General features: G+C 47.7%; 1 protein-coding gene across 4 annotated transcripts in view; it reads left to right on the top strand.

Annotated features, from left to right (window-relative positions):
• The window catches only part of asic2 (acid-sensing (proton-gated) ion channel 2), a 228478-nt gene that overhangs the window by 204340 nt on the left and 5341 nt on the right, over nucleotides 1-18797 (top strand). For all 4 annotated transcript variants that reach the window (XM_035614325.2, XM_035614326.2, XM_035614324.2 and 1 more), the window contains 5 exons: nucleotides 3718-3868; nucleotides 9537-9664; nucleotides 13386-13536; nucleotides 13782-13838; nucleotides 17953-18106. In XM_035614325.2, the coding sequence (XP_035470218.1) occupies nucleotides 3718-3868; nucleotides 9537-9664; nucleotides 13386-13536; nucleotides 13782-13838; nucleotides 17953-18106 (641 nt within the window). The remainder of the gene's footprint in view (nucleotides 1-3717; nucleotides 3869-9536; nucleotides 9665-13385; nucleotides 13537-13781; nucleotides 13839-17952; nucleotides 18107-18797) is intronic.

Raw genomic sequence — 18797 nt, 5'->3', positions numbered from 1 at the left:
CAACACGAGAGAGGAAAAAACAGGAGCAGCACAAAGCGACATTGAATGAAGTCTCTAATTTTTTTATGTCCAAAGGGGCGTGAAAGTATTTTTGGCCATTTGTTGGCAGCTCTAACAAGCACAGCTCAACATTGACAAATTCTGACATGATGAATCCAGGACATACACGTGGAGCTACGTTATTAAAAGTCACCAGATTCCAGGGGAAATATCTGGCGCTCACTATGTTCACCAGCTAGTTGCGGACTTGTCTGGTTTCCGTTTTGGCTTTTAAAGTCTTAAGCTTGAAACATATTGTGACAGAAAGAAGAAAAAACAAAAACAAATAACCTTTAAAAAATGATCTTATAGATGCTAAAACACAATTTTAAAGGGGGGAACTGTAGAGTTGGCAAATAATTCTTTGTGACTTTCAACTACAAGCGATACGTTTGACTCTGCGTGTCCTAATTTGAGCTTTTCTTTACATAAAACACTTTATTAGCGCAGCAAAAGAAATGATTACATAGTATATAGTATTTATACTATATATTTTGTACATATCCTATTGCTTTTTTTAATATTCTACTCTCCATTGTTGCTGTAACACCCACATTTCCCCCAGGACGAATAACGGATTATCTTATCCCTTATCGGATTATTCATGATTATTAGAGGAAGTTATGAAATAATCTTAACCTGCAGTGACTCACTGGCATTGATCAATCGGCACCGGAGGCATCGGAGGACCTGTTACACGAAATAAATTCAGCTTTATTTGTTTACTGCTAAATCGCCGAAAGCTTTTCAATATCACGGAGAAACCCAACAGTGCAGAGGAGAAAGAAGCAGGGTCCTATAATGACAACAATATAACTGACACTTATATATTTAATGATTTTGTCAATCATAACAATGACAGCATGACATTACAACCGGGACAAACTTCCTAACGCAGACAGTGAGAGTCAATATTGTGTATTTGGAGAACTTGACTTGAGAAACCGATATATCCTTTGACCAGTACACATTTTTTTTCGGGGGGGGGGGGGGGGGGGCAGAGCAGCTTTTCCTGTGCTATTCTTCATTGCCAGACAGGTTTGAGAACTCATTACCTCGGCCCGTCTGACAGCTCCACCTGAGGCGGCAGTTCATAATGGATCTGAGAACGAGGGGGAGACGGCGTCAGGGCCCGATGTCAAGGCTTTGTTAAGGTCTTTGTCATCGTGCGGCTGAAGAGGAGCTTCTCTGCCCGTCTCAGGTCTAATGGGACGTTGACCCGACCCCCAGTCCTGTCCGTCAAACATCATCGGCCTTGACAAAAGCCGCGTTCCCCTGGAGGCGGTCCTCGCCCCGGGCGGGTCAGAGAGGGACGTTGGACGGAGACGGTTTAAAATGAACAGCAATCGTTGGGGGAGTACTCACGCCAATGTGTGCTTCCCATCATGCACTCAAATGCGGAACAGATCAGCGGATGACTGCCGGGTCACTACGCTTCATGCTACAGTCTGCGACCAATTGGCCGGCGAGGGTTCAACGGAAGGGTTCCGATCGTTCGTGAATGAGGTTCATCGGATGGCGCCGTCAGACGATCCTCTCATTCAGGACAAGTCCTGGTCATGTTTCAGGAAAAACCCCGACTGGGTCTGAGTTACCAGACCTCGAGGGATGAGCGCTGGACGTCGGGCCGCCTCCGTTCGGGTCTCTCCTCTCTGGCGCCGGGAGGTTTGTGTGAGTGCACAATAATGCCGCGATGCCACAGCTTGTACCTGCAAAGGATGATTGATGGCGCCATGAATTTTCATCTGCTGTCCTCTTCACTATACTCCAGCAAATCCCGCTGCGTCGTTTATTTCATCGGGATGCGTATCTGTCACGAGCACCTCTGTATCCCAGAGGTGAATGAACCTGTAATGTGACACCGTAATGGGGCACTTCATATTCTCTTCCGATCCGCACCGGCCTCCGCGGCATTAGGTGGTCGATCAGTCATGTCGGTAAATCATCCAGGAGAAGGCCAGTGTCAATAAAGGAGGAGGAGCATGAAATGAAAACGCCATCTGAACACACTCCATCATTCGGTCGGCGACGCACTCTGCCCTCGGTTGTCATGTCTTTTTCAACAATAAGAAAAAAATAATAATAAGAATTCCAAACTTGAAGGCAAATAGTTTCTTTCTTTTTCTCCGAATTTTGCACCGGTCCTGAAGTGTCAAGGTAGAACATTTGGTGCTGAACAGGCAGAGACTAATAATAATATCCACCGACACGAGCCTGGATATACAACACTGGTTGACCTTTGTTAAAAGAGACATATGGTTGTTCCCGGCTCTTCCTCTAGTGTTATAGTTGTTTTTTGTGGATGTAAAAGAAAGTCTCCGCTCACTCACTTCCTTCTAATCCGTCATCGCCACATTAAAGTGGGTGGTTGCTATGGTGATTACTCTCCATGAGTTAGAGACATTACAAGTACAGTCTCATTTACATGTTTGCGTGCACGAGAACAGTTCTTTGCGAGTGAAGCTGCGACTCAGTCAGGCGCTGGTTGGACATTAGTAGTCTCCACGTGCAGAACTTCTAATAGGAGTGTGTCATTATATCATTGACACAAATACAACATGGAAGGAATGGAGAGTTTTTCGCAGAAGCCCCCTCCTGGAGCCCGGCACACTAATGGCAGCGTCCTCTCCGCTTTTTAAAGCGGTTACATGCGAAAAATTGCCGTGACCTCTCGCTCGTTCTCTGCTTCTGCAGGCGGCGGCTGCTCAGCTTGGACTGATAAGAGCCGAGCACAATTTAGAAATAATCAAAAGTAAACTGAAGGCTCCTGCAGAGAGAGAATGTAAGATAATGCGAGGGATGGAGGAGAGTGCCTCTCTGGCCGCCTGCATTTATCAGAGGAACTGTCCTTTTATCAGAGACGCACACTTCACTTTTACACCTGAGTGTGTGTGTGTGTGTGTGTGTGTGTGTGTGTGTGTGTGTGTGTGTGTGTGTGTGTGTGTGTGTGTGTGTGTGTGTGTGTGTGTGTGCGTGTGTGCGTGTGTGCGTGTGTGTGTGTGTGTGTGTGTGTGAAGCCATTTAAGAACGTTGAGCATTATTCTGAAGTAAAAGTAGGAAAGAAAAATGACCACCGCTGAATTGACTTTACCCTCTAGACTCAATTGACGTCAAACGTTGAGCGCGCGGACGTCATCCACAAACCAATGGCGACGCTCTCGTCCCAGTGGTTCTGGCTTCACGGTCCACTGGCCATAAATATCCTGTAATCTGATTAGAAATGAGGGGAAACTGCTGCTTTCTCTACCTTCTTCCCCAATTATCATCATGTTCAGAGACGTTTTTCTCAGTTTCAAAAATACTTTCTATACTTAATTGTGTCATGGTTTTAATAACACAAACAAAAATGGACAAACTGGCTCATACAACATGATTAGTCGCAGATGAGGTGCATATTTACAGAATGGTACGGCTGATGGGAGCTGCCACGAATGTATTTTGTGCTCTTCATAATTCAGACATGTAGGAACAAAGCGAAAACTGCCATTGGTTCAAGTTGTAATTAAAAAATAAGTGACATGAAACTCTTAAAACCTGATAAAGTGAGCAAAGTTTTCTTCTACATTGATGCTCTTGACTAAAAAGACAGCAGGTAGTAAATGGGCCGTCGTCAAGTGAATCAGGATTCACTACTCCGTCACTAATCGGTCTTCTTTCTCCGTCTCTGTCCCCTCTCAGGTGTTCACCAGGTACGGGAAGTGCTACGTGTTCAATGCTGCGGAGGAAGGGAAGACGCTCCGCACCACCATGAAGGGAGGGACAGGAAACGGCCTGGAGATCATGCTGGACATCCAGCAGGACGAGTACCTGCCGGTGTGGGGCGACACAGGTACGCTCACCTGTCGCACACTCAACGCTGATCCGTCCGAAGTCACGGCGACGAGGAGTCGAACATAATCTATCCCTCTCTCTCGTTCCTCGTTTCTCACGCTGTGTTCTGGTGGAACTTTATTTTCAGCGGATAGTTTAAATCAGAGGCTGCACGGTGGCTTCTGAAGGTTCTGGGTTCGAGTCCGGGTTCAAACCAACCAGGGCCTTTCTGTGTGCAGTTTGCATGTTTGCATGTTCTCCCCGTGTGTGCGTGGGTTCTCTCCAGGTTCTCCGGCTTCCTCCCACAGTCCAGAGACATGCAGGATGGAGTTAGGTTCATTGGAGACTATAAATTGACCGTAGGTGTGAATGTGAGAGTGAATGGTTGTTTGTCTCTGTATGTGGCCCTGTGATAGGCTGGCGACCTGTCCAGGGTGAACCCCGCCTCTCGCCCAATGTCAGCTGGGATTGGCTCCAGCCCCCCGCGACCCTTAAATGGATAAAGTGGGAGACGATGGATGGATGAACGTCGGCTCCAGTTCAGTTCAGTCGATGAATGTTATTTCTCCTCAGAAATCATGGGTGGTCATAAAGCACGTCCAGAACCCTTAATCACGTCAAACGGTGACCATCTTTGTCATGAAGCAGCGCAGCCTTAACTTATCCTCCACACCGCGGTCCAGTGAGTGGTTCAAACGGAGTGTGTTAGGGAGGCGGACTGTCTGAGCGGCTCCGCGGCCAAGCTCATTGAGCGGCCGACTCACGTCCGAGCCGAGTGGAAGGGCAGACGGGGGAGTTCCCAGAGCAGCAAGCCGCCCGGCAGATGGACATTATTTACTCTGGGCTCAAACACAAGGAAGATCCATCATCCAACCCTGCCTCCTGCATCTCTATGAAAACATGTCTGAGCTCCAGACGTGTTGTTTTTCTCATTGCTAATTACAGAAATGAATGGAAAAGGAAGGAAAGAAATTAATTTTTTTAGCAGCCGGGAGCTCAGCATAAAGACTTCCAAATATTTCATTTTGATTTGACGATGATTGATTATTTCAGCTTCTGCTGCGCGCTGGTTTTTTTTCTTTCTGTTCAGCCATCTGAAGGGTTGGACCTTGGCCTTTTCACCGACATCACATTCGTCAGGCAGCCTTGATCAAAGTGGCCCGTTTATTCAGTCGCAGGCCGCCGCGTTCCCCTTCGGCAGCTGAGCTGCTAAATGTTTGCAGGGTGGTGGAGGAAAAAAAAAGTCGTCTTATAGAAGATACTTACATGAAAATTATATTTTTAATCATACACATCAGAGAGTTTTGTTTCAGAGTAAATCGTCCGTAAAAAGCAGACGGCGTCGGAGTTCCTAAGCAACCAATTACATTGTGCTGCCTCCCCACTATGTCTGTATTAACCGTGTCATTGATGGAGTGATGCACAACGGGAGAGATGTTCAATAAATGACGAATTAACTCTTTTTTAATCTCTCTCTTCTTGAGAACGTGAGAATATCTCTCACTTTGCCGCGTCCGGTCCATTGATGCTTTACTTTGTACTTCAGTTTCATCTCTCTCAGTTCTCATCTTTACGGGCGCCTTTATGTGTTTTTCTTCTTCCAACAAAAGGCTGCCATGTTTTATTGCATTTCACAGCACTCGCCGGGACTCATCGCCGGCCCGCGCCCTCCGCTCCCTTCTGTCTTGTTTTCCGTCAATGTTCTATCCATCATCTCTGATCTCGGCTCCCACTTTGTGTGGCGAGCAGGCGAGTAGAGCCCGACAAACCTTTCATATATATATATATATATTTCTTGCTGTGCCTTTGCACTCTTTGTGTCTGCAGTTATTAAATCAAAGAGATTGCGACGAGCACTCAGAGAGGAGCAGAAGGATGTTTGTTCAGCAACACGTTCAAAACCAAGTGCAAAGTGGAAGTGGGAAGTTCTTCATCTGCTTGTGTCATTTCCCTCTGCGGCATTTGGTCAGTGTGTGTGTGTGTGTGTGTGTGTGTGTGTGTGTGTGTGTGTGTGTGAGATGTGTGTGTGTGTGTGTGTGAGATGTGTGTGTGTGTGTGTGTGTGTGTGTGTGTGGAGGGTAAACTACTGCTTTCGCCTTCTGAAATCTTAAAGGGAGCAAGCGATTATGAATTTTCCATTCCCTGTAGTGTGTTATAGGTTTTTTGTGTATGTGAAAGGTCTGCAATGTTAGTCAGTAGTCCGGCCGATACTTATAAGGACAGTAAGCGATTTCAATCCAATACACTTTTTGTCAAATTCACTGAATATTTACCCGCGGTCCGCTAGCTTTTTGACTCAGCAAATTGAAAACCAAAATAATGGTTTAATAATAATAAATTAATAAAGTTTGTAAACATCACTCCCGGACACCTAAAGAGATGTGCTAGCGACAGACGCTACGATTCGACTATGGTTTTTTTGGCCTTGTGGTTAACGCGTCCGTCTCCCACACCCGAGGCTGCGGGTTCGAGCTCCGGCCTGTGCAGTGAAAACATCGACAACTGACGATCTCTTTCTCCAAAATGGCTTACTGCCCCTTTAATGTGCACGCGGCATGTCTATCGGCTAGTCGGGCACACCCCCGACAAAAAGCCAGGCAAAGCCAGAGCGAGAGAACTTCCTACAGTTGTGGAAAGCCAAGGTCAAATTCTTCACCTTTGCTGATGTGATGTCGTCACATGGATAATAACATTATTTGGATTTGCAGTAAACTTATCAGGTTAAACGGGGTCACTGGGGAGGATTCCTCCGGAAGTGTTAACTTCACTGCTCATCTCTCTTCACGATGCATCAACACAAAATTGCTTCTGCCCGGGACACGTCGGTCCCCCGACGCGTCTCCCCAGCACAAGATTTGATATTTTCCATGCGATTCATCCGCAGTGTCACGACCGGCTGCGGTCCTGATTTGCTGCCGTTCCGGGGACATTCATTGTCATTCTTGTTGTAAATTGCCTTTTTTTTTTCTTTCTCAGTGGAAGTAAATTGCCACCGAACAGCAAACTCAGAGCGATGTCGTTTTGTGCAAATGGAGGGAAGTACAACATTTCGGCACAGCGTGATGTGGCGGTTTTTATGTCTGCAATTTCAGGTTGTAAGTTAAGCTGATATCAGTGTGTATTTTAGATTTTTAAAATGAGCCAACTGTAGTTTTTTTCTCTCTTTCTGAATTTAAAATAGGTCTTTGTGGACACGAACAGTGTAGAAGAGCAAAGTAATGACGGGATGAGTAAACAAGACAATGAGTCTTGTAAATGAGTCATTGAAGTAGTCAGAGAGCACAGAAATAAAACAAAAAGTACACTTTCCTGACAACTAGGAAACTCGTGAGCCGATGAAGACAATGTGATGTGAGCGAAAGCTCCAGAGGAGCCGCAAAATAGACCTTGTGGTGAGATTCTGCATGTTAAATATGAACAGTGAAACTAAAGTGTGGGTGTGTTCGGCCCCTACACGCAAAGCTTTCGGTGAATAATAACTTATTTAGTTTTGAAAAGAGATGATGGTGGATGAAAGAAGGTCAGTTAAATGTCACACAACAATGACCAACTTTTAACAAGAACAAAATGCTAACGTTAGCATGCTAACATGGTCGCAATGACAATGCTAACACGTTGATGTGTAGCAGGTATGCTGTTAATCGTGTTCACCATTTTAGTTTTGGCGCGTTAGCATGCTAACAGTTGCTAATTAGCACTAAAGACATATACAATACAATACCAATACAATTTTACAAGTGTTCAATGAAAGCACTGGACAAACTAAACATTTGACCCGATGATGGCGCCACATGAAAGGTCAAAGGTTCCACGGGGTTATTAGGATTAATCCTCTGGGTACCATGAAAACCTTTAGCGTAATTTCAACTCAATCCATTCAATTAACTGTCAAAATCATCATCCACTGATAAACAAAAATGACTCTTGCGTGGCAAAAAAAATAAATAGAATTTGATATAAAAAGAGACAATTAAATAAAACTAGATTAAGTGTGGAGTATGTCAGTGAGCTCTATAAATCTGAGGAGATGCTTGATCATTTTGTCCTGAAATGTTGCTTCACGTCCACACAACCACATGCAGCTCCTCCTCCACAAACACACCATATAGATCTGTTGTGGACTCCGACACGCCCGGGCCTCGCCGCGACTGAACCCTAACGAAACCCAATTCCCTCCCGGAGGATCAATACGAGTATTTCTGCTTCTGACTCAGGATACAGCAGACAGGCTTTTCTGTGACCCTCTTGACCATCGTTCGATAAGCGCTGACACAAACGGGCGCGAACAACGCGACAGTGTGAGAGAGTTCGCTCAGACACAAAACACAAACATCTCTTTTGTCACTCTCGGTAAGAACAGCCGAACAAATAACTACACAGTTTCCTGTAACGGGGAAGAGTCAGTCGAGCCTTATAAGTGCTGCTGATTCGTTGCAGAGCAGCAAAGCCACAGTGTGTGCGGCAACATCACAAGACAATTGCGCACGGTGAGTTTGAGCCTGACGGCTCGTACCTGTTTGCCGCGCAACTCGCTTGTCGTACAAGACGTCCCCTTGTCCCGGTGAACAGCCAGTGTACTCAGAGGCTGTGTTCACGCCGCTCACTGTTCATAATGTAATGAAGGAATATGTCGGTGGACGCAACAATACGTTTTTTTTGGGGGGGGGTTGTTCTGTGCGGTCGTGAAATGCATCATAGGCACATACAAGTATGAGACCTTCACTACACAGGATGGGACGCTATTTCTTACAGGACAGAGCGGACGCATACACATACTTATTCTTGACACTCACAAACATGGAAACACACATCCTATCATTCAAACAGCTCCTACTATTTCTCTCACGCAGCCAATGTTTCCTTCCTCATCTTTTACTCTCTCTCTCACACACACACACACACACACACACATTACTCTTTCATACTGATGTTGTTTCAAAGCCATAGGAGGAAGAATGTTTGATCCCTTCATCTATTTCCTTAATTCTATCCAAGCTGTCACCACATCAGTCGCCGCAGTTGTTTGATTAATGTGGCCATCACGTGTGTGTGTGTGTGTGTGTGTATGTGTGTGCATGTGTGTGGCTGGTCATCCTGAAAGTTTCCGACATCTTTGTTGCGGAACCTCTCGGTCGAGCCGGCAGTGGAGTGTGTGTGTGTGTGTGTGTGTGTGTGTGTGTGTGTGTGTGTGTGTGTGTGTGTGTGTGTGTGTGTGTGTGTGTGTGTGTGTGTGTGTGTGTGTGTGTGTGTGTGTGTGTGTGTGTGTGTGTGTGTGTGTGTGTGTGTGTGTGTGTGTGTGTGTGTGTGATCTAAATGGCTGGAAAACGGCCCCTTTCATCCACAGTATGGAGTCGGTGCCAAGCGTTCTTCCCCACCATGTGTTTGATGTCGAGACCAATGGGACGGCACATCTCTGCGAGTGTGTGTCACGCTCCAGACAATCGGAGAAGTGTGTAGCTTCGAGACCAAAAGCCCAACGTTCACACGTTTAAAAGGCGGTTTCAAACAGGAAATTCAGTTTTGAACTCTATCATCTGTTAAGTGTCAAGTGTATCTTATTTCTTTCTTGTTGTTCCTCTGTTCCCAGAGCAGAGTCGGAAAAAAAACTGTTTTTCCTGAACGCTTCTGTTTTCTGTTTACTGGCTGAATGAAAATGAACCCTCTCTCTCCGTCTGTCTTCTCCCCAGAGGACACGGCCTTTGAGGCGGGCGTGCGGGTGCAAATCCACAGCCAGGCGGAGCCGGCGTTTGTCCACGAGCTGGGCTTCGGCGTGGCCCCCGGCTTCCAGACCTTCGTCGCCACGCAGGAGCAGAGGGTAGGCGCTCCTCACCTCCGTCCTCGTGCTGTTTCCTCCTCTGCTCAGAACAACAACCCTGCGATAAATAACGTGCCGCAAACTGGCACGGTGTGATTTTCTGGCGAACCGTGCGGCTGCGCGCGCGTGTCCCTGGACTCGGGGCCCTCGTCTGGCCCCTGTGGTCTCTGGGCGCTTGTTGACTGACAGATGATAACTCCCCGCTCCGTCAGTGGCGTTGACCTTGCTGGTGAGAGGTGCTTCACTCGAACGCAGCCCCACTCAATCATAGTGAAGCCCTTCTCCCCCCCCCCCCCCATCACACGAGGCTGCAGCTCTCACTGATACACACAGTCCTGATGCACATTCCTCTTCCACTTCCACTTCCTCTCCTTTTCATTCTCTGGGCTCGGTGTCCTCCACACGACCGAGCTGAACGACTCCAAACTGTGACTCTTCTCAGCCCTGTCAATTAAGCGTCTGTTATTTTTTTTTAAGTTATCGTTTCTGTCCCTCGTCCTCTGGTTTTTTCTTTACTGTTCTTTCCGTGTGTCTCTTTCTGTTTCCCCTTTCCTCCGCGTGAAGCTTCTGTAAATGCGTTGGTGAGCCTCAGCGGCGGGAGGTGACTGGACTGCCCTTCTCTGAGATAAAGTCATCGCCTTTTAATTCTCTAAATGGCTTCTGGTTTTTTTGGAGTATCAATATTTGTTTTCCTGAGTCAGCGGCCGGCGGTAACTGGATGGATAAAGCGGTAATTTCTGAAGCTTCTCCAACAGCAAGAATAAAAATAAAAAAACATGTTTATTGTTGTTTTGGATGCAAAGAGGAGGACTATAGTCGGCTTTTTCCAAAAAAAGACTTATTAGATATTATATCAACAAGAAACTCAATTTCCGTCATTGAGGTTGGGGACTTGGGTTTCTGATTGACAAAGACTGAGATCACGCTTCGGATAATTAAAGTGTCACTGTATCAGCGGTGAGGCAGAATGAAAGAAGAGAGCTTTTGGGGTTTTTTTCTCGGAAAAAAAATATTCCAGACCGATTTTGTGCTCTTTTTTTTTTGGGCTTTGGAAATGTAAGTAAAATATATGAAAAGGAAAACTCGAAGATTAGATTCCCCGGTTTCTTTTATGCAACCTGGTTCCTCGGTTGAAGCCGTCGCCTCACCACATCACAGCTCAGCTGGGTGCTGCGTTCTGCACAGTCCCCCCAGCGGTGTAGCGGGACGGGGAGACGAGCGGACCCATCCAGAGAGAGTTGGGCTTCCTGGGTAATGAGCCTCCAGGGGTGTTCTGTCTGCACTCATCCGTCAGCCCAGTTCTGTGACTGGCAGGGTGAAGACAGGCCCCTCGTCCGCCTGCCTGCTGAGAGAAACACTGCCCCTCTCCACGGGGGAAGGGGGGGGGGGGGGCACGGCAAATTTAGCTCCGGCAAATTAATGCAAGAACTACACTTTGTGTGAGAAGTCTCGGGGAAAGACAGTCCCACTGTGCGTGACGTTCCCCACCTCCAGCTTCTTCTTCTTCTTCTTCGTCTTCTTCTGTAGAAACCTGGAGGGCACTTTGAAATATGTCCAAAAAGAAAATGAAAATGAGGATAATGATGATTGGGGGGGGGGTGTGGAGGATCCGGAGCGAAGATCTGGGATGGGGCCTTGTGGAGCACTACAACAAAAAAAAAAATACAGAGCGCCCTGGTGATTAGTCGATCTATAAAGCAGGTCTGCCTTTGAAAAATGACTTTGACAAAAAGTTTGAATTAACTCATTCTCGGCTCATAATAGATGAAAGTGGCTTAATCAAGTTGAGCTGCAGACACAAAGTGTCGAGGCGGTTTCAAATCCGAGCTCTCCAGACATGGGAGCTGCCCTTCTGTTGCCGTCTGACTCGGGCTACAGGGGGCGAAGTCCTTCCTCCGAATGCATGAGAAAAGGAACGTCTTCGTTGTGCCGTCGTTCCTCTGCTGCATGTTGATTCAAGGCTCAACGGTCTTTGTGTTTCACTTCAGCTCTGGCAAAGCAAAAAGCAAAGCTGGGGCATTTTTATTCCTTTTTCCCTTTTTGAAAATGTGTCACTTCAGCACTGATTCGATGTCGAGGCTCGGCTCCGAAGCCCTGACTCACAAAATGTCCATTTCATCTCGCCAAAGCAGCGTTGATGGAAATGACCCTTATCGAAAAACCCTCACCCTTCAAGTCCAACCTTGTTGTCCCTCGCTGGCCAAAGTGTAAACCCTAATTTAAGCCGCGGTATAACAGGGATACAGAACATCGATTAGTGCCCGTCTGAGCGGGGCGCAGGCCTCGGCTCAGTGAAAAGTGATAACGAGCACCTCCGATTATCTGATTACGGAGAAATGATCAGATCTAAAAAAAAAAAAAATAATGTAGCCGCAGCGGAACTGGAGGCGAAGACTAGCGGAGGGTGTGAAGGTGATTTTTTGAAAGGTCAAGGATTGCTGAGAAGCACCTTCCTTAGTCCCTAATAAAATGAATAGCTGACTGGATGTTGGTATTCATCGCTCGCACTGCGCCGCTGGCGTCGCTTTTAGTGACCACGGGAGACGTTGCGGCCATGTCGCCCCCTGGAGGATGTGATATTCGACATTGCTGTTTAGCTTGCGGCCGGATATACTGTCGCCGAAGTGATCTGTGCATCTGGAGGCCGGCGACGTGGCCCGATGGCAGAGGGCAGCGCTTCCAACTCTGTCAGTACTAACAAGTAAACCGTGGCCAGACTCCACCTGGCAGCACGCTGCTGCCTTTCGCCGCATCCAAGACAGAACGGCTCCTTTTGGCAGACGCAGCAGCAGCGTCACTCGGGGGAGGCGTTGTGGCGACATGGAAGGGAACGGGGGGGGGGGATGACGGGTGATGGATGCTGAGGAGCGCGGGCAGAGGGAGCGCGGCCCCGTGTGGTGGAGCAGATGGGCCTCCACGCCGCTCCGCCTTCGTTGCCCCCCCCCCCCCCCCCCCCCCCCCCCCCCCGTCCCCCGTCCCTCATCTGCCGTCCCCGCTCCCCGAATTCAGTTCCCTCAACAACAACAAAAAGGAAAGGAAACTGCATTTGGTGCAGCAGCAGGTTGCAGGAGGCTATTCAATTATTCTTATTATGTTTATTTAGTGTAAATCAGCATCATATCTGAGGCCTGTAGCACAATGGCCGATTTAAGCAAAACATTTGTATTAAATTACATTTTAATTTTTTTGTTATGGGAAATCCATCCATTTTTTCATATCAAAGTCAAAGTCATGATAGTTTAGTTATTGTATTGTGCCATATGCAGCTTGGAAATACTGAAAAAAATGTCCATAATATTAATAAACGTTTTTTTACGTAGCGCCTTTCACACATGAGATGCAGCTCAAAGTGCTTCACAATAACACATTTACATAAAAGACATGAAAACTTATAGTAGTAAACATAAACACAGTTTTAATGAATGAAAAATAAGATGGAAATAAAACCCAGCGAGTGAAACGTGAGAAAAAATAAAGAATAAAGACACTAATAAATAATGACCTGTTGTCCTATTGTTCCTGCTGGTTCCCCATCAGTCCGTGACAGGTATGGAAGTGGAAAAACGTGTTATATTGCATTCTGTGTATGTTTTTTATTAATATCTTATATTCCGCGGACACGTCGGGGCCCCTGGTGCGAGCGCGTCGGAGTTAAACCGGCCGCACTGTCTCTCTCTCCCTCGTGGTCCGACTAACCCCCCGCCTCCCCTCTCGTCTGCAGCTGACCTACCTGCCTCCCCCGTGGGGAGAGTGCGAGTCCAAGGCTCTGGAGTCGGGCTTCTTCCAGGTCTACAGCGTGACCGCCTGCAGGATCGACTGTGAGACGCGCTACATCGTGGAGAACTGCAACTGCCGGATGGTGCACATGCCCGGTGAGACCCCCCCCCCCCCCCGGCTGGTCGGACTCTGACAGCCTCCGCTGGTGAAGCGTTCGTCTGCGGAGAGAGATTTCGCGTGAAATTAGATTATGTTCAGAGGCCGGGTGTTGAAATAACAAGTCCGGGATTATGTGTGTGGCGGGGGCTGTTTACTCTGCAGTCTTCAGAGAACATGAATGTTTAATCTCTGCCACCGAGCGGTTCCTTCCTCTAATCCGTGTTGTTCCGACTGTTCCCAGGTAACGCTCCGTACTGCACGCCCGAGCAGTACAAGGACTGTGCCGAGCCCGCCCTCGGTAAGTCCGCGCACACGCTCTCATACGGCCATATGAGTCACGACGACGCATGTTTACTTTACCCTTTTTACATGTTATTATTTTTCGCAGGGGGAAAGGGTTTGTTCATTTCCTTTAAAAATGCTAAACCTGCTTTAAAGACGAGCGAGCCGCCAGAGGGAATTTTTTAAGCTGCAGACGACTCGGCTCAGGAGCAGATAGAATATGTATCGTCATGAATATTCCAGAGCACTGGAGTGAGAAATAAAAAATGTCTTTGGGGCGATCGGCCGCTGCTCTCCGTCACTGGACTGTGTTTGAAATGCAGCTGCAGGTCTACGGGAAGATTCGGTGTGTGTGTCACTTGCTAACTTTCTGATTCGTCAAGGGAACGGGGTCCACAGGTGTTTCCCCTTGTGTGTGTGTGTGTGTGTGTGTGTGTGTGTGTGTGTGTGTGTGTGTGTGTGTGTGTGTGTGTGTGTGTGTGTGTGTGTGTGTGTGTGTGTGTGCGCGTGTGCGTGCGACCTCATCAAGTCAGGGACAACGTCAGAGCAGACAGGGACGACAGTGTTAGAGTTCAATTTCATGGACGGATGGTCGCTGAGGTCACGGGTCATATTTTCCTGCATTTAGTTAAATTATGCGGCCTCCCTCCTCCTTCACTAAATCAACGTTGTCACTGTGATTAAATGTTTGGCTCAGGTATCGATCTGATGTTCCTTTGTTCTGACTTTAAAAGAAACTTGTCGTAGTGTTTTCCCTCCTGCCGCAGCCGAACACTGGAGGATGATGACTCATGAAAGTCAGATGAGCCTTTATGTGACTTACATCCCTCGGAACGTGTTGAAAGAAAAACAAATCGAGGCTCCGGGGCTTCCAAAGCAGAAAGATCACAGAGAGACGTTCGTCCTCCTTGAATATTTGAACATTGTCTATCCTCTCCTGACGAAAATGCACAATTATTCGCAATTTTCTTCTTTTGGAAATTTTCTTCCACCGTCACGCATAAAAGGGTCGTTTTACAAAAAGCATTGAAAAAATGTGATCACCGGCAATGCTTTTCCGTGTGGATTTCTCTTAAATCGTCCCCAGGAAAAACAGTGGACGCTGTCTAATATGGATATTAATTTTCCAGAATAACAAAACAATGGTCCAAATTAGTCTCATCGGTGTGTGTTGGGTTCTGCTGTATTACACCTCCATGGTCTGAGGGGTCGACTGGTTATTACAGGAGAAAGAAATGGCTTTTATGAGGTGAGGTGGAGATTGTAAAAGTTTTTGACACCAGCTGGATTTATACTTTTTATACAGCGCACTTATGTGAGTAATCTCCAAGAGTGCGCTGCCGTGCCCCTCAGCAGATCTTTAACTACACATTAGGGGGCCGCGGCGATTCGACGTCGGGCCTGTGATTAGTTTCTGTGGAGTCGACAAAAGCGCGAGAAACAAACAAGAAGTTTAAACGCGGCTCTAAAAGCAAACAACTCAGATAAAATAGGAGCTGATTAAACCTGTTAAAAGCCGAAGAATAAAAGTGGCTCTTCAGTTGCATTTAAAAAGGAATCAGCCAGCTCCGCCAGTCCAACGGCCCCGAGGGGCCGAAACAGGAAAACGCCCTTGTCCCTCGTCTTTTTCTGTTTTCTTATGCCATCGGCTGAGTCGTCGGGGGCGAGAGGTTCTGAGAAATGTGCAGGGGTGAGACCACGGAGAGATTTGGAAGGGAACATCAGACGGTGATTTTTTGAAATGCCGATGCAGAAGATGTTGGACGCCGGACCTGCGGAAAATGTCCGCTCTCGTATGACGAAGACGTATATGACATATACATATGACACACTCTTGCTTTGAGTGCATGTCTCTAGTTTATATGTGCACGTGGTTGGACGCAGGCAGGAAGGTGATGGAGGTTCTTGGCAGGAGCAGTGGCAAAGGACCCGGGGGCTATAAATACCTCCGCCTCGTCCTCATGTAGCTGAAGGACATTGTGAACCAAACAGTCTTCCAGACCTCTGACACAGCTCCGTGGTCCAATCAGATCGGCATAAAGCATAAATAAAACATTGATAATGTGCTGATTCAAATGCGTGATAAGTGATGCACGACCTCCGTCAACCTCAGGTGGGAGTTACAGGTGCGTGAGTGGAAACTTCCTCCCCCCTCCTCCTCCTCCTCCTCCTCCTCCTCCTCCTCCTTCTCCTCCAACCCAGGGAAAATTATTGGTGGGGGGGGAAAGCCGAGAGCAACGAAAACCTCCAGGCAACTAGGAAGCGAGGACGCAGCGAGAGTGATCAGCCACCAGTTCTTCTGCTGCTGCTGCTCCTTCCCAGGGCAGCTCGTCGCCTCCCCTCGTCTAGTTGGCTTCACGGTTGGAGCGGTGCTCCCGCTCAGCTTGGATCATCGGATGCAAATGAAACTCTTGTTTTTTAAAATCCAGTGCCAATTTGCTCGACCAATCAGAGGAGGAGGCACACGGCAGAGTTTGATGTGGGTCTCTCTCTCTCTCTCTCTCTCTCTCTCTCGGCTGCATGTTATCTAGTCGTTTCCCTTTGAGGAAACGAGAAAAAATATGATAATTCCCTCTTATAGCTTGGGAACAAATGATTCAACCTGCCTGTCTTAAATAGGTGATTATATATCAGACAGTCTTTCGTACTGTATATCTCACCGCAGTAGCAGCAGGTTATGCATTCATAATTTGGGGGAAAATTGTGAGTGAGGGAGGTGGACAAAGGTGAGAAGATTGGAGGGAAGTAAATCAGGTCATTTGAATTCAGGGGGGCCCTCGCTCACTTGTATCCAATAACGTCTCATTTGAATGAAAATAGGCGACCAGCGAGAAGTCATATTGAATTCCCCCCCCCCCCCCTTCGCAATTACGTGAGTGTGTGGCCCGGCCGGCTGTTAGTGCGCCGCCTCGTGATCTGCAGGTTTCTGCCACCAAAGGCGGAAAACATCAAATTCTGCCTCTCGCTCTTTCCATTCTGAGAACGAGGGGGTGGGGGGCGCTTCTACAGGGGGGGAGGAAGTTTTTCCCCTCTGGAGTCCAAAGAGAACAAAGAGGAGAGGACTCGCTAATCCCCGGTGCAAATGTGCAAACTTTGCAACTCTGCGGAAATCGAGCTCACGGACGTCGTGCGTGAGGAGAGCGAGCTCCTCGGACGTCAGAGGAGGAGCTTCTGACGGAGCCGTGCTGGAAAAAGCTGCTGTCGCCTGATATCACCGTCAACACGAGCGAGAGTCGCCGCTAAGTAGGAGGCTGTGGGCTTCAGACGAGATCACCCAGTGTGTGTGTGTGTGTGTGTGTGTGTGCGTGTGAGTGTGAGTGTGTGTGTGAGTGTGAGTGTGTGTGTGTGTGCGAGTGTGTGAGTGTGAGTGTGAGTGAGTGAGTGTGTGTGTGTGTGTGTGAGTGTGTGTGTGTGTGAGTATGAGTGTGTGCGTGTGTGCGTGTGTGAGTGAGTGAGTGAGTGTGTGTGTGTGTGTGTGTGTGTGTGTGTGTGTGTGTGTGTGTGTGTGCGTGCGTGCGTGCGTGCGTGCGTGTGTGTGTGTGTGTTCGTGTGTGCGTGTGTTTTCTCGTCTGAGTCAGACTGTCAAAGCCGAGCTGTGAATGGAGCTTCACATTCCTTTGTCTCCGTCGGGTTGAAGGCTGTTTTGCAGACGCCGCTCGAGGGCGTGTTTGTGTCGCGGTGCTTCACGTTCTCTCCCCGCCGCGACGTCGGCAATGACATTGACTTGGCGTGAATGCGGCCGTGTGCATAATCAAGTGCGTTTACTCGTGTTTGTAGGTGCGACGTGTGTGTGTGACCTCTGTCTTCAGCGAGGATGAAGAGCTTGTCCTTCCACAATTTTATAACCATTTTTATCACAGATCTCTCACTGAACCTGATTGTGACTTTACCGTGACCTTCCTGTATTTAAATGTCATCACATTACATCCATTTAGCTGAAGCATTTAGTCCAAAGCGATTTCAAATAAGTGCGTTCAACCGTGAAGTTACTACCCCAAAAGTGCAAGAATCACTTGCTTCATTTACTCCTTTTAAACTGTATTCCTCAGTGTGTCTCCGTGTGCAAGTAAAAGTCTCTGTTTGCATCCTCCCCCCGCGTCTCTCTCCATCGCCCACTCCTGCGTCCGCAGCCAAACTGTCGTCGGTGGAGAGCAGCAACTGCATGTGCAGGACGCCGTGCAACATGACCCGCTACAACAAGGAGCTGTCCATGGTCAAAATCCCCAGCAAGACGTCGGCCCGCTACCTGCAGAAGAAGTTCAACAAGACGGAGAAGTACATCACGTGAGTGACCGGCTCTTCCTTTCGTACAAAAGATCTAGAGTCCGCGAACAAACTCGGGGTATGTCGTCACGGGAAGTGCACTTCAGGCTTGAACAGGCGAATGTGTCTTGTGTACTTCCATAATATGGCGATGTCGCTTTGTCACGGCGGTACCGTCCGGACGACTGACTGAGAGGAGCTCCCTACACCGGCAACTTATTGGCTTTTCAACTTTCCCGGAACTTTTACGTACACAAAAAAAACCTATAACACACTAGAGGAAAGGGACAAACTGAAAAATCATAATTATAATGTTTCCCTTTAATCACATCTCATTGGAACATGTTAAAATGACCATTTTGGACAACATGTAAACCGATACGCACAGACTCACAACGTGCTTTTGTCATGAGCTTGTATGGCCATGAAATGAACCGATGATGGAAAAATACCTGAGGGTTCAGTTCCTGCCACTCCCTCGTGCTAACAAACAAGTTGATTCTGAGCGCGGGTGGTTAAAAAGCAAATCTGCGGTCTGCCTTCCTTTGAGGGGATTTCAAAGAGAGAATAAAAAGCAACACGTCAACATTCTCGCTTTCAGCATCCGGCAATTTAAAGTTTCCTGATGAGCGGGGCTTTAAGAGGAGAGAGAGAAAAAATACGAGCAATCACGACGCAGCGGAATCGAGCTCAGTGGCGACCGCTGAGCGTG

The sequence above is a fragment of the Scophthalmus maximus genome, chromosome 17, assembly GCF_022379125.1.
Source record: "Scophthalmus maximus strain ysfricsl-2021 chromosome 17, ASM2237912v1, whole genome shotgun sequence".
In the NCBI taxonomy this organism is placed as follows: Eukaryota; Metazoa; Chordata; class Actinopteri; order Pleuronectiformes; family Scophthalmidae; genus Scophthalmus; species Scophthalmus maximus.
This window is presented reverse-complemented; position numbering and strand designations above follow the sequence as displayed.